This window comes from Simochromis diagramma, unplaced genomic scaffold, assembly GCF_900408965.1.
Source record: "Simochromis diagramma unplaced genomic scaffold, fSimDia1.1 OVJJ01000216.1, whole genome shotgun sequence".
Taxonomy (NCBI): domain Eukaryota; kingdom Metazoa; phylum Chordata; class Actinopteri; order Cichliformes; family Cichlidae; genus Simochromis; species Simochromis diagramma.
Genome location: NW_024386883.1, coordinates 1733634 through 1749985, shown reverse-complemented (window position 1 = coordinate 1749985; position 16352 = coordinate 1733634). Strand labels below are relative to the sequence as shown.

Here is a 16352-nt window from a genome sequence, read left to right as displayed (position 1 = left end):
GGTTGGAGAACAGCTTTTACGGCTAATACTGCCACCTTCTGGACTGGAATCTGAATGGAACAACTTGGTTGCTAAATCCTTTTTTTTCAATCTTTTAACTCTCACTCATTTTACTTCACTAATATGAGTGCCGTTTTATAAAATTACTGTATACATTACAATACTCATTGAACAACCAAGAGAATAACAGCCACTGATCAGGTGGAGTAGAGTGTATTAGTTGGTCTAGCAGCAAGGTGTAGTTTTTGGTTCCTAAATAATCCACTCAGGATGATATGATCATGATTAGAGCAATAGTTTGTTTAACCCATATTTGAGAAATTATTATTATTATTATTATTATTAGTGTATCTGGCAGATGACTCTCTGACAGACATTTTTGAATTATAGAGGCAGGTAGCATTTGGTCTGAGAGATTTCTTATATCTGTCCTTGTGGCAGTGGAGCCGAAACAGTCTGTTGGAAAAGGTGATCCGCTGCCTGTCAGTGGTGCAGAGGGGGACAGGATTATCCATGGAGTTTAAAGTTTGCTCACTGACACCACATCTTCACCACAGTTTCAAAAGTGACCAGTTTGCTGGCATTTGCAGAGTTAGCCTTTTCAGTGATTCTGTTCATGTCACCAGCTCCCAAAGCAGACCACAGGCAAGTACACTGGGCTTGCAACGCCTAATTGACAGAAAATCTCATCATTTTGCCGTTTCTTCACAGAACACGCTACACAATCATCCACTGGTGCTCTGTACTCTTCCTGCCTATCACTAATAAATTCACTGCCACTGCAGAACTGTCAGAGTATTTCTGTAGGTCGCATGCATTGAAAGTCTGTGGAGCTTCTGTGCTGCACATCACCAAATCAGACATAGCACTGACTAATCTCTGTCAGTAACCCATGAGATGGTATACATGTTTACTGACATTTCTTATCGCTTTTCTCTCAGCAGAGAGAAGAGCTGGATCATTTTAATTTGAGAAATCAAAGGAAGTGATCCTCTGCATGCAGCCATTTTTTTTTAGATGGGAGTTAGCTCTCTGCAGCATGTATATAGTTGCATCATGGCAGATTTGGTTTGTATGCAAACTGCATGTGACTTTTCCACTAATGAGCAGTTTAGAGCCTTGCTGACATTTGGTTGTTTTAAGCAGACACACAGACATAATAATTATATCTTAATTATTAGTTAGAATAACATTATTATATGTAAGGTCACCAGAAAAACGGCTAAATAAATGTGACCAGGATACAGTGATGGAAATAATTATTTTGATCTTCACTTACAAAGAAATGAACAGTCTCCAAATTTGATGGCAGTTTTATTTTAAATGAGAGAGAAAGGATAGAGGAGGATTTTAATCAAGAACCCAGAAAGAAAACATTACATAAAAATTATAAGATGATTTGCATATCATTCAGTGAAGTAAGTATTTGAGCCCCAATCAAAACATGATTTAGTACTTGCTGGAGAAACCCTTGTTAGCAAGCATGGTGGTAAGAAGTTTTTTTGTAGTTGGTCACCAGGTTTGTGCACATCTGAGGAGGGATTTCTGCCCGCTCCTCTTTACAGAAACTTTTTTAGGTTTCTTGGCTGCAACTTGGAAACTCAAAGGTTCAGCTCCCTCCACCAATTTTCTATAGGACTGAGTTTGGAGAGTGGCTAAGCTACTCCATAATCTTAATGTGCTTCTTTGTTGCCTTGGTTTTGGCTACTGCCATGCTGGAAAAGTCATCCTTGACCCATCTTTAGTGTTCTGGGTGAGCAAACAAGGGTATTGTCCAAGATTTTATTGTACATGGTCCTGCTCATTGGTCCCTCAATGTGGTGAAGTCGTCCTGTACCTTTAGCAGAAAAATAACCAAAAGCATAATGTTTTCACCTCTGTGCTTGAATGTAGGAATGGTGCTCTTTTGATCATACTCAGCATTGCTCAAACAATCATTTCCCCCACACTATACACGGTTACTGATCAGTAATTAGTGCAGGGGTATTGTTAAGTATACTAGAAAGTGTAATTAAATTGTAGTGCTTAGTAAATCCATTGAAAAACTCATTTAAGTTACACGCTCATATGTTAGCCGCTCTATGCCCCGCTCATTCTTTCTCACATGCTGCGACAGGCACAGTGAATAAGGTACGGAAACATCACCACAGACTGAAGTGTTTTCATTTGCAATCAAAGCGCTCTTTGTTCCAGATCAATGCATCAGCTGATTGATAATAAGACTACAATCTAATGGATTATTCAAGAGTATGAAAAGGTGGAGGTTGCAGAAAGGTGATTATTGGAGAATCTGAGTGCATTTTAATGAATGCATACATTATTTTTTACACATTTTGTCATTGTAGACTGTAGCTGTTAACTCAAATAACCACCCATTACAACCAAGGCATGCAGAAGAGGATCTCTGAGTCACAAGACAAAGTCACAAGACTCATCAAAGACTCAAAGATTTTTTGTACTTTAAAAAAGTACTTTTGTACTTTAAAAAAGTACAAAAAAACCAAACATATTTTACAGGTAGCCTGTCATTCAAAAATACATTTATGTCTTTTAAAATGATTTACATACTGTGAACAAATGTGGCTATTGTTTGTCTATTTGGTCATTTTCATTGCAGAATTGATCCATCTTTTAATTTTTTCAATAGTAAAAACTAATTAAAAATATTTTTTATGTATTGTTGTTATATTTTATTTAATTTTATTTAACATATTTATTTGTTTTTTTCTAGTTAACTTTACATGGTGTAAAAAAAGAAATTCCTGACCTTTGGGATAAATGAGGTATGTGTTGTCTTATTTATTTGTCAGAGTCCTTTTAATTTTTGCTGTTTGAGCTGGAATGTCATTGGGCAGCAGGAACACCGATCTCTGCTGTACCTGTGAAAAAACAAATCACTTCCATATTTCAACAACATTAGCCTCTCACATTAGCTCATCTTGAAATTTCCACTTGATTTACCACAATATTCAAACTCCAAATTCAGACTTCTGCTTTTGTAAACTAAATAAATAAATAAATAACCAACCTAATTATCATACTTTATGTGCGTCCCTGTCTCACTAATTTCCAACATGTGATACTTTTCATTATGAATATAGCTCACGAATGTTTTTAAATGGAAGGCTATGGTTCACCTCACAAAGTATTATCCAGGCATTTCAGTGTCCAGGTGCTTCAAATAAAAAAAGCTGTCTTAAAACCATTATTTAGTAACGGAAGTTTTAAGCCAATGAGAGAAGATTGCCATACTCTTCCGCCAATGGAAAGTGTGGATACTCCGGCTTTCCTAGTAAGCTACAACTGCATTGGATAAAACTAGGAAGGAGGCTTCAGGGGTATAAGTGGATTTGAGGGCTTGGAAGGAAAACAAGGACGCAAGGTAACGCTATATCGTTGTGGAAGGTATGGAATATGCTTTTTAAAACTTTGCAGAGTATAGTTAAGCTGCCTACATTAATGAATATGTTATACGTAGTATATTAAGCTCAACATATACCGGGTTGTCAGTTAGCCATAGGCATCTGTTGGTGGTGGTAGATCAACCAACCAACCAGACCAACTAATAACTAAACCAACTAACTTATATTAGGACCACAGTCCTTTGCGCCGTCACTGGTTAAGCTAATGTCGCTATGGGAAGATTGCTTAAGAGAAACTTACGCGACAACCACAAAGTCGACTGTCGTGATTTGATGTTATTTTAAGCTAGCAAATGTTAACGATAGGGTTAGCCTAGCTAGTTAGCATTAGCCTGTTCCCACCGGAGGTGTACCGACAGTATGGAGTCAAACATGGCCAGAAAATGAGCAAAGCTCCCATTTGGTTGCCTTGTCTGTTAAGTCTGAACAGCTGTCGCAGTCCGGCTAATGGAGACAGACGTGTTTAAAGATAGGAGCCTGAAGCCTTTGCTAGGAACAAAGTCAGTTTTAGTTTCTCTCCCATACATCACGATATCAAACCTTGAGCTTTAAAAGGACTAACCTCACCTTCTCCACACTTCTCTCCGACAGCTCGGCACTTTGTGGTGACAAACGTTCGTCCCAAATTAAACCCTGTCACTAAATTAATTCTTAAACAGAGGGAATCAAAGTGTTAGGAAAACTTCTCAAATATCAAAAACTTTTGAGCTAAGCTTTTGAAACAATCGCGATGACAGTTTGCTCATCTTTTCTTATTTTAAAGGTGATGCTGCTGTATTTTAAACGAGCACGAAGATTGTTCTCTCAAGTAACATAGACTGGAGCTATATTTAGCATTAATTAGCCTAGTTCAGTGTAAAGCAACAAGTTGTGATGTAACTGTAACATTTTAGCAGCGGATGGGGTCAAAGAAACACCCATTCACCCGTCTGTCAATCTATTTCAGCTTTCAGCTACAAAGTAACATGCATGCACTCGCACTTTGTTACTACCAATTATTTAAGATGTTAATGTAAGTTTAATATCGTCTAAGGTGAAACTATATGAGGGATTTGTGTGTGTGTGTGTGTGTGTGGTACATCTCAGTTGAGGAGAATAAGCGTTCAGATGGTGCATTGCCATGTAACTGAATGTTTGTGTCAGCTGACATGGGGTAAAGTGGATTAAGAAAAGATCAATGCCTTGCTGGAGAAGCTTTCTTAAACTGGCTCGTTAAAGTGTGCAAACTTTAAAACATGATAACGTAAGTTCAGTTTAAACATGCTGTTAATACTGTCAAAACTGTCCTAAAAGTGCTGAATTAGAAATCACCTAATTAAAAAAAGTATTATGGCATTTTCTGGAGTTCAATTGAATGTGTGCTTCTTGGAGAAGGGTTTTAACACAAATATTTTGCTTTTGAGGTGTGGTTTTTGGCGAGGGTATGGAGCACCCTATACACAGAGGGGAGACGATGCCCGTCGGACTGCACGATAGGTATGGTAATGCGGCCTCATCTTGCATTTTTGTTTTTATTAATATGCCTATGAATTTCATATTTTGCTCACAAAACTTACCAAAAATTAAGGAATGTTTAACATACGGTGTAAGCAATGTTTAAGATTTTCTTTTCCTTCTCTTAGAATAATATTAAATGTAACCAGCCAAAATTAGTCGTTTTTTAAAAAAGCATCTTCCAATAGAGAATTGATGGTGGGCCATTTTTAAACTGTAGGTAATGCTTGGTGTAAATTCTGGATAGGAATGGCTTCTACCTGGTGTTAATTAAGTAGTATTTATTACATGTTAAGGAATTAAAGTATTAATGCATTAGTATACATAGGCCAGGACTGAAAAATACTGCTAAAACCTCTGAGCCTCTCCAGTGACTCTAATATATTATTTTGTTCTCCAGTACTTTACCTTTTACATCTTGCCTGAGTAGCCTGTGTGTAATAGTGGCTTATTTCTCACTAAACAAACAGTATTTTCACATACTCATAGTTATTTCATACTTTTCTATATATACTCAAATTGGATTTTAATGGCATTTATAACTGGACTTGGTAATAATTGAAAACAAGCAGTTTCTTTGTTTTGTTTTGTCTTTGTTTTTTGTTTTTGTTTTTTACCCCCATCAAGTTGAGTCAAATGACTCATCAAGCTGAGTCATTTGACTCAACTTGATGTGACCTAATATGGACCAACACTGGGTATAACTGTGGTGCATGGTGCCCTCTGTTTTCGGTTCCTGGTGGGACTTAAAGTTAGAGACGGGCATAACTATTTTAAAATCAATAGTGACACTCATGCATGCAGAGATGACAGAATTAGTCTTTTGTCCTCATTTTAGCTTCTTCCACTGTTGTTGGATTAAGACGGCACAATACCTACTGATTTGAATGGATAGGTGTTAAAGAGATTTATATAAGAAGTCTGAGCTTTTTGTAGATTTACAACTGTTCGTCTTTTGCCTTTGTAGCTTATAACTTTCATTTTAAGCAAAAGCGATAGATGAAGAGATAAGGAAGTCAAACTGTGCACCAAAACTGTTGGTATTTGTGTTGTGGTTTCACTCTCGGTTTCATAACTGCTACAGCTCTTTGATGTGGTACTAATAGAATTAAGATGTGCACGTTTCTGTTGAGATCACTGATAGAAGACAACAATTTCATAGCAGGTATAGAAGAAGAAGGTACTTTCAGCTGGTCCCTTATTTCCCGAGGGTTCACCTCACCACATGTTTGATTTGGCACACATTTTAGGCTGGATGCTCTGCCTGATCTGATTCAATTCAACTCAATTTCAGTTGAAGTCAATGAAATCTTTTTATATAGCGCCAAATCATAACATCAGGCGCTTTATATTGCAAGTTAAAGACCCTACAATAATACAACCCAAGTATTATTAAGGTAGTGACCACTTTTATTGAACTTGAAAATTGATCATCTTTGGTGTCTTAGCACCAGCATTTCACTATTGATAAAAGTAACTTATCCAGGTAAAATAGGGAGTAATTTTATCTTCCTGAATAATGCATGCTACAAAAACAAAGTTTAAGTGAGCCAACTGAGTCATGGTAATTTCAGTTGTATCTCTAAAAAGCTTCAGAGCTGCTTATTTTCCAGATAAGAGATGTTTGCATTTAAAGGCCTGATTAACTGGTCAACCACTTTTAACAAAAAATAGTTTGATGTGTAGATAGCATCTAGAGAGAGCATCTAGTCTTTTTAATAGAGAAGACCCTTTGTCTTTCCAAAACATCAATAACAATATTGATTCTCTGGAGAGGGAACATTTTCCTTTGCCTCGTTATTTTTATTCTAGCCTGTAGCAAACAATTTCAGATGTATTTTATTGTTCCTAAGGCCTTCGTTTAGCACTGAAGAAGCTTTGAATACTTGCTGAGATTGTGAAAGATTTGTAAGCATGCTTATATTTGATCTTTAATTGCTTTCAAGACTGTTTAACATTGGCAGGGTCGCACCTGAAAGAAAAGGGTGAAGTAGTCGTACATGCCATAAGATTGCATCTAAGCAACACAAAATTTAAATGGAACACATAATTATAGTTCTAATCAGATATGCTTTGCTTTAATAATGGGGCGGTGATGCTGATAAGCCTATTAATTTACACAGCAGACATTTTTTCCCAGCCTTCCTCCTTGGCTTTGGCTGCAGCCTTGGTGTTACTTTTAGCTGGAATTAGATTAATTTAATTCCTCATATTTATTTGAGGTTGTTTATTTTTTTTAATCCTGCCAGTTCAGACAGCCAGTTTCTCAACCGTGACTTCTTTGATTAAAATTGAGTTAAATTTGAGTAGGTTAAACTCCCTTTGGACAGCTATGGTCTGTAAAAGGCGCTCGAAAACAGAACTGAGACTGTGTGGAGGTGGATGAGACACACCACCAAATGGATGGGCAGTTGGAGAACACAGTTGTGAGTGTAAAGTTAAGGCGGAGTGCTGACTGTCTCTCCACAGCATAAACTATCAGTAACACATTTAGAAAAGCCTGTTTAATAAATGAAAGAAGCTTAAAAACACCATGACTTCACTTCTCCTATGGCTAATTGCTTTTGGATAATAATCAAATTGTATTTAGCATAGAAACCTTGCTGTTCACAGTTCATTCATGTAAAATAAAATCTTTACACTGGTGTGGAATTATTGTATTGCTGCCATTTGACATGAACAGCTCTATTATGTGGGGGTTTGCAGTTGTTGGAGGAGAGTGATAGAATAGGACTGTGAATAATGGGTGTAGCACTGAGCCTTCAGGCTTTGACAGAAGCGGCACGATGACTGCTGCCCTTGGTTAAGACGCAAGGTCATTCTGCCAGTTACAGCGTAAGGTGTGATGATGGGGGTTGTAATACAGATGGCACCGCCAGTTGAAGAGAAGAAGAAGAGAGGGGGAAAAGGGTCATGACCGTTATATGTATTTCAGAATGCAAGAGGAGAGAAGACTATTTAAAGATGTTATTGTTTGGCTAGTGCTGGGTTTGTATGTCATATGCAGGAATATCCACTACAGATGGGGGTGCTTGCACACACATGCAGCGTAGCTGAAATTTGACACAAGAACAGATTAAGTGGACAAATATTCATCTTTTCTGAGAGGGACTTTGTCACAAAATCAGCCACCAGAAAGAATTTATGCTTGAACACTTCACATGAAGCCTTTCCTGTAATAGCGGGACTGTGCACTCTTGGTCACTTGAAACTGCAGCAGTCTGATGGTGAGTTGAGGTTAGACAAAAATAACACAGAGAAGAAAGATTTATTTTGAAATGCTGCTACTGTTGTATTTTTAAAGAAGTAGATATTACATACATAGACGTATTACGTTTTAATATATATATATATTTTTTGCAATGATCCAAGAAGTCTATCTGATATAACCGATTTGCAGTTTAATTAACCCACAAAAACACTGTTTTGGAATTGGCCTCTGGTTGGCTCTCGGTGCTTTTCGCAGTCTCTGGCAAATAAAAAGTTAGCATTACATTTTGTGATTCTTCTAAGTGTTTTGAATTCTCCATATTCATATATGGCAAAGGTAGCATCTTAGGTGGACGTCTCACTCAGACCTCAGATACACAGAGAGTGGTGAAGGATTTAAGACTAATTATGACTTGTGCGAGTCGAATCTGTGGAGAGCCTATTTTGTAGTCCACGCACAGGGCTGGTGACGTTGCCAAAATTTATGCTTGTGCTGTTGTGTCTCTGTTGTACTGCAGCTTTGCCTCCAAAACACTGGTTTGCAATCAAGTTTCTGTTTAAGTTGATCTAGTCTATTCAAAAAAAAAAAAAAAAAATCATGGCAGAAACAGGAGTTGGAAGAAATAAGAAGAAAGGATTATACTGATGAGGTCAATCACAGTCATGTAGTTACATTTCCAGGGGGAGACAAGGGTGTGCGGTTACCCAGTAACTATAGTGTAGATGAAAATACAGGTGTACATTTTCACTGTTAGTTTGCCACAAGCAGGGAACATAAGTGGCCAAGTAAATGTGGCTCCATGGTGGAGTGGTTTACAAATTCACCTACCAAGTAAAACATATCCAGTTAAATCCCAGGGGCAGATGTGTATCCCTTTGGGGTTGTGTCAGAAAGCTACCTGCTGTGGTGACCCTTTTGAATTAGGGAGCAGGTGAATGTAGCTGAAGTGGCCAAAAATATCAGCTGAACAGCTGAGTGTGAGCAGGTGTTAAGTCATTTTATGTCTTTTTTTCAACTTTTTAAAACTACTTTCCCCCCCAAAAAATCTTTTAGTTTGTTATTATGTGTACCATTTAAAAAAAAAAACAAAAAACTAAGACAGGCAATAACAGTACGATAAAAAAATACATGAAAAACCTTGAGGGCTGTTTTTTTTTGTTTTGTTTTGTTTTGTCTGAACAGCAGCTGTTAAATACAAAATTTTCAGATTGCTCAGGCTCCGTAGGGGATAAGCTTACGCCTGGAATAATTTCTAAAACAGTCGTATGATAATAATGGTAGAAAGATGAAACCCCATCTTGGCTCCAGATAATGATTTACATTCTGACTCCTGTTTGGTAAAATAGATTTTTGTCAGCAGACATCAAATCGTGGAGCCTTAACTGGCTAGATACTGAATAGAGAACAGGATGATGATCAGAGCTTCGTGGACCTAAGCCCCCTGCTGGTTAGATTATTTCCCATTTGCATGTTGAGCAAACGATTAATCTTCCATGTTTTGCCACAGCAGACCTCGCAAAGGGTGTCGAATGTCCATTCTTTATAATAGAAGCAAATTATTATTTATTTATATATATATATATTTTGTAATATGTGGTAATGTAGGGCTTGTAAATGGCATGTTTATGTTGAAGTACATGTACCTGTTCAGGTTAGTTCTATTGTTTTACCACTTGTGGACATAATGTGCACATATAATGTGTGCAGCTATTTAAAATATTTGTGTGTGTTTTCCAAATAAGAGTGACTTTTGGTCAGTTTTCCTAGTTTTCACAGCCCTTGTTGTCAGGTAGATAAATAATTGATTTGAGTTGGGGAATGTTAATCAAATTAGATATGTTCATTAAATGCTTCATTAAATGAAGTGTTAACTTTCAAGGGCAGCCCGGTTGCATATGTATAACTGTGCATAGCCTTTAGATGGATCTGCCCTTTCTGACTATGGAAGCGGGCATAGCATAAACTGTGGTTGCATTTATCAGCCAATCTGTGGCGCTAAGGATATGTCTCGCTGTGCTGTAACTACTCTGCACTGTTTCTATGACCTCCCAGCCAAGAAAGCGTAGGTAAGACAAATGACTTACCCACGCAGCACAAGAGTTCAGAACCTGCAGTATGCACAGCCATTTCAGTTCGCAGCAGAAACCAATGTGTCAAAGCCTTTTAATCATGCCCGTGTCCAAAGCACAGCCATGGCCACAGCCACAATCACAGTGACAACTCTGTCTTCCCGTGACCACAGTCTGACTCGTACAGCCTGAGCAGCAGTTTTTAGGCTCCTCTAGTTAATTGCAGAGGTAGAAAATTATGCTATAGCTAAAAAGCTGGCTGTAGTCCGTAACGTAATATTCTATAACATCAGTGTAAATCTCAGCTGTCGATGTGTTCACTCATCTGATCTATTAATCAGATGGATTGTAAAAGGTGTTGCATTGTATCTCAAAGGTATTGTGACCTAAAGCAAAGCCTACTGGGACTCCTTACAGCAAATCCTTTGCAGTTAATGACTGTCTGAAGTCTTGAGTCAGAGCATCTTACCAAATGATGTTTCTTCCTGTGGAATGCATTGCCCTGCCTTCACTGCATCTAGCACCAGTACCTGCTTGTTTGTGGGTCTTGTTTGTGCCTTCCGTTTTATTTCTTTCAGTAAGGGAAAGGTGGGCTTAGTTGGTTTGAAGTTAGGTGATTGGCTTGTCCATTTAAGAGCATTCCACTCCTTTGCCTTAATAAGCTCTTGGGTTGCTTCCATGGTTTTAGGTCATTATCCAACTGCACCACCAATCGCCTTCCAATCAGTTTTGTGTGGGGGATAATTTAAGAGGAAGAGAACATCAACTTGCAGTTGACTCCAAATCCCTACATGCTTAGGTCTGGTAAAGTGGAACAGTTCAGGTAGTGTAGTTAAAATTTTGATCAATTTGCGCTCTTTCTGTACTGTTAACTTTAAAAGGCAATGGGAATATGAATATAGTGGCCCATGTCCAGTACCTAGTATATAGAACTATATAGTTTAATCAGTGACATGCCCATCTCTTGAGACTGGATCCTTTGGTTGTTTTTTTTGTTTGTTTTTTTTAAATTGACTTGTATATATATTTTTCTTAATCTACCATCCTTGTATTTGCACCGAAAGCCAAGAGCTGTAATCACAGCTCATCTAACAAGGTGGCACTGTTGCTTAGCTACTGGGCTATTCACTACCCTGAAAGGGTGATGAGAAGGCAGGGCTTCTTCCCCCTCCTACCACGAGACAACTGTGAATGCAGCAGGGCAAGTAGTCGTGGTGGATGCAATCTATTGGCTTCTCAGTGCTGCCGCTAAAGTCACAACCCCGACTGTAGCCCGCACTGCCTTTACCAGTGTATTTCTGTAGCTGCTGGTGCCGCTGCTGCTCTCCCTCCCCCTTAAATGGTGTGGGCAGAGTGGGATGGAAGACTGCATTGGAAACCTTTTCATGGAAATGGTCTTTGCTGTTGGTATTGCTGTAGCACCATTCTGGTGACAACAACATGCCGTTGAAATGGAAAAGCGGTTCTCCTGTCAGCTGGAAATTCCCAGTGCCAGTTCTTAAGACATCCAGGTCCTCACCCCTTTCGCCTGCTTACATGTGAGTAAGAGCTGAATAGCATTCAAGATATACAATTGCAGCAGCGCATATGGAGATGCAGTTATTTGCTTCTCAGTTTCTAATATTTTATTTTATGTTATTTTTTTTAAATGAGTGTGACACCGTTGTTTTTGTTGCAGCCCTAATTATGCGATTAAGCCTTGTAGTGTGTCAAGAGATTTCCCTTGTCCAAGATGAATTTTATGGTTTGCTGGGAGAGTGCCTTGCTCTCGGGCAAAAGGACTCATTTTGCTGCTTGTCTGGACACAGCATGCTCCACATCCCCGACTCTTGCCCTCTCCCTGTGGCTGTGTTTATTTGGGAACCGGGGACTCAGCAGCTTGGGAGGAGCCTGCCTTTGTCAGGATGTCTGGCGTGCCCTGGTTTAGAAGCTATTGTCATCTGCTACTGTTCAGGAAGGAGGAAGGGGGAAGGGTAGATCTGGAGTGGTTCACACAGTCCCTGCCATCATCTCTCTTTACATTTTTTTTTTCTACCTGTAAGTGTCTTGTTTGACTTTCTGAACGGTAACGGGGTTGGTTTACAGATGGTAAGAACAATTTTGGAAGTGACAGTTTTCAAGACAACCTTGGCTAACTGAAAAGCCTAAAGGGAATTTCAGAGGCTAACTGGGCTTACTTAGAGGGATTTCTGCAAAATTGGATTCATGCAGTTCCCAGTAATCATGTATCTTTATAAGCTTAGGAGATTATTTTTGATGGTTTTACTCAAATATGTATTTTTGTATTAGTGCAGCACAGTAAGAGAAAGCCATGCTTTTACTTCTCTTATGTCAGGCTCCCCTTTAAATATCCTCAGTAGAACTGTTCATACTCAAAACACAGCTATGAACAAGCAAATGTACGAAATACAATTTTATTGTGTAGCATAAACCTAAACTGGATAGTATGTCCTGAATCCTGGAGAGGACTAAATTGTGAGATCGTGTATGTATAAAAGTTCACTAATGACACTATTGACTTGTTAATTATAGATTTAATCTAGATTTCATCAGGCTAGTTTAGGTTAAGCATCCTGCCCGGCAGTCACAGTTATTGGCAATTGAGCATCTCCAGCAGAGCAGTTGGGTGTTAAAGGCCTTGTTCAAGGGCATCTCAGTGATTGTAGCAACCGAGAGGAAAAGGCGCTTCCTCGTTTCCTGACAGCCTGTAGCTCAAACTACTGACCTTCTTGTTAATTTAATTTCTTTGAAACTGCGACACAGACCCCATAAAAGCAGTTGTCGTAAATTGGCTGTAAATGGTTAATTGTAAATAAGAAGTTAAAGTTAATTAAGTGGAAAAAGTTATTAACAGAGAAAAGTGAATGAGCATTTAAAAAAAAAAAAAAAAAAAAATTCAGTCTGCAGATATGCTGAATTTGTGCGTCACTGTTGGAAAAAGGAAAACCTGCTGTGTCAGTGCGTTAAAAGTGACTTTTCTGCATTCTGGTCGAATGCCGGTAACGCCTTTTTGCCATAGCATTAATCAAGACCTTGTCAGAGATTGTAAGCATTGAAGCTTAACTATTCACATTATTTTCAAGGCTTGACATTGTGCAAATTCGAGAGGAGGATCTTCTCACCAGCACGTCAGCATGCCGTTTGGAGGAAAAGCACATCAAGTGTACTTAAGTGGCTGCAGACATCGTTTGGGTTCTGTTCATGGGAGATAATGTGGACACGCTGACAAGTGAAGCATATTCAGGCCTTGAGAATCCACCTCATCTTGCCAAGTGTGGCCCTGCCCCACCACAACACGTCTATTTTAAAAAAGTGTAAATAGTAAGCTGTGTTTTTAGGCGCGCTGATATTGGGCCCCCAATTATAGGTTACACTATGGGCAGGGAGAAGTCACTCTTTATAGGCCCTCCCTCTGTTTGACTCCAGAGACATTTCTAATTCCATCTGCTGCAAGAGTCATCTCTGTATATGTATCCCGAGCAGGGTGGATACAGGAGAGTGAGCTTTTAGAGTATACAGTGCTCATCATGTATAAAGAAACGAGATGTATTTGCACAATGTGCTCACCTCTTTTGAAACCTCCCTAATCTATATATGGACTAGTGAACTGCCTGTGGTGCAGATTTCATGCCAGAAAAGAATAGTTAAGGTTCACTGGCAGCATGGTGTGTGGACTAATTTCGAGCTCAGTGAAGAAAAAGCACTGGGTTTATCTTTCCTCCACAAAAAGTCCTTGAAATGAATGTCATCCCTCATCTTACGGTGATTCAGTAGTAAGCACTTAATATATGTGACTGCTGTCTTTTGTAATCTCCTCTCAGAGGCATCACGGTGAGCCAGCAGCCTTAACTGCACCAACACCTGTTTGATTCCTGTCAGGGACCTTTAACACGTCATTACCCTTTCTCCCTGTCCCCACATTCCCGTCACTCTTTGTCAGTATAATGCAATTAAGGGAAAATGCTGGAAAGTCTGGAAAACAAATTGCTTCTTAATATTTACCCTCAAAGAGTCTGTAAGTGATCGCTGTTGCTTTTTTCCATGACAGAAATGAACCATTTTAAAAAATCCAGCACTCACAGAACGCGATGTCTGTTCATTAAAAGGGTTTTTTTTATAGACAAGATGATTTTTCTATGTATATTTTTTTAAATTGTATTGCGGCTGTAGCAGTGTAAGTGGTGTGACCGCATTAGATTCCATACAGATTGAACAGCTTTACATAAAATGAAAGCCCCGAGAATCTGTTTAACAGATTTTTGCAAATCAAGATGCTTCACATGTCTCGTGTGGCTCTAAAAGCCTTCTGCTGCTGCTGAAATCCCCAGTGCCACTGCTATGAAATGAATTTTGCAGTCTCTGAGGTAAATAGCCCTTTAGTTATCACCATTTTTGTGAATTTTGTCCAACCTTGAGGGGTTTTTTTTCCTGTCAGTCTTTGTTTTGTTTAGTTCTGGGGTTTTTTTTAATCAAAATTTTATCTATATTCAAATATTCTGAAAATAATCACATGTTTGATTTGACAGCTGACAAACTAAATAAGAGATGTAGATTTTCATTTGCTTTGACTTTGAATTTCAGCTCCCTCTGATCGCAGGCATTTTTTATGGTTAAAAATGCATAAATCAAGAGTGGCGGTATTCTCAAGAGTTTCACCGGATATATCACACTGTGATTTATGTGTTAATTGGACTCAGTCAGGTCTGACTGAGTTTAACTTCTGTGACAGCAGAAAAGTTGAAAGTGCTGTTTTTAGCTAATGCTGAAAACCTCTTTAAAAGTGCAGCTAAATTTGGAGATCAGTGAGAAATCATTAATATACTGGCTTGGCTCATGTTCTGTCTACCCCCTCTAAACCGCGTCTTCTGCGATAATCTTTGCAGCAGGCAATTCCCTTGCTCTTATTTTGAAAGTTTAGTCATTGCTAACCAGAGCTTTTGTATTTTTTGCCTTTTTTCCCTACCAGCAGGCTGGCAGGTCACAGTTTGGCAGTTCTTGATATCATTCAGCTGCTGCTTGAGAGTTTGTTGTCCTGCAGTTTAAACAATTTTGGTCTGCTGCTGGTGACGGCTTTATAAAAAAAAAAAAAAAAAAAAAAAGTACCGCAACTTAAAGCTCGGCAAGGCTGCAGAACAGAACAAAGACTTCCTTAGCTAACTCCTGTCCAAGACATTGGCAATGGGAATCTGAACAACAAGACAAGAGACTCGCTCAAGAGGCGGTTAATTATTGCTCTGTTTATTTGTCACAAAGTGTGCCAAGTTATTTTTGCCGAGGAGCACATTTAATATTTTAGAAGTTGATAATTCTTTTAAAAAAGCACTGGTGTGCCTCCCTTCATGTCAAGCAATCCTACGGCGCACTCCCAGCTTCCTGCACAAATCGAATAGCTTGCTAATAGTTTGCTTGAAAAAGCTTATAGTATTGAACCCCGTCATCACGGCATCAACATCTGCCGCTACTTTTAAACAAGGCCAGCCTTGGATCACGGCTTTGATATTCATCTGTATGCATCTACCTGCACACATAAAGATGCTTAACGTCTGCTGTGCTGGTGGATAAATTAAGAACTTTAGAAAATTGTCTCTGAGCTTTTAATTTCCCTTCCCTTTGGAGCGGACATTAAGTTCCCGCTGACTTGTGGCCATTTTGTAGAAAAAGAAACAGCCACCCAGGGATCATTTATTTTCATTGAAAGGCCAGAGGAGAGGCACAGGCAGTCTGGCTGGCAGAGCATCAACTGAGTTCAGTCAGGTGAAACTGTCATATCTGCGCTCATCTAACACACACACATGCACACACGCATACATGCACACACCTACTCAAAGATAAGATGAAGTTGGGTGTACTTTCACCAAACAGTTCACCTCTAAGTAGGTATCTAATCTGGCAAGAATAAAAAAAAAAAAATGCATTGCAGTAACCAAATTGAACTCCCTTATTAGGTGGATAACATCAGACTCACAGTGCTACTGTCTGTCAGAACACAGTGCAGCGAGAGAGGAACATCTTTTTATAATCCCAAAACTAAAACAGTGACTTGTAAAATGAAGAATAGTACAGTTGCCTTAAAGACTGGGGAGGACGACTAGAAAAATCAGAACAGCTGTCGAGCCCAGAGAGAACATTTGGGCAAAAAAGAAAGTGTTATTTCAG

The 16352-nt window shown here is 38.8% G+C and overlaps 1 protein-coding gene across 3 annotated transcripts in view; it reads left to right on the top strand.

Moving 5' to 3' along the window:
* The first annotated feature begins 3279 nt into the window (after positions 1-3279).
* klhl13 (kelch-like family member 13) overlaps positions 3280-16352 on the top strand; it is a 42581-nt gene continuing 29508 nt past the window's right edge. The window contains exons 1-2 of one of the 3 annotated variants that reach the window (XM_040032904.1): positions 3280-3405; positions 4826-4898. In XM_040032904.1, coding sequence (XP_039888838.1) covers positions 4846-4898 — 53 coding nt within the window. In that variant the 5' untranslated portion in view covers positions 3280-3405; positions 4826-4845. Of the gene's footprint in view, positions 3406-4825; positions 4899-4926; positions 11735-16352 lie in introns of those variants that run through there. The other 2 variants (XM_040032905.1, XM_040032903.1) reach the window with 2 other exon arrangements.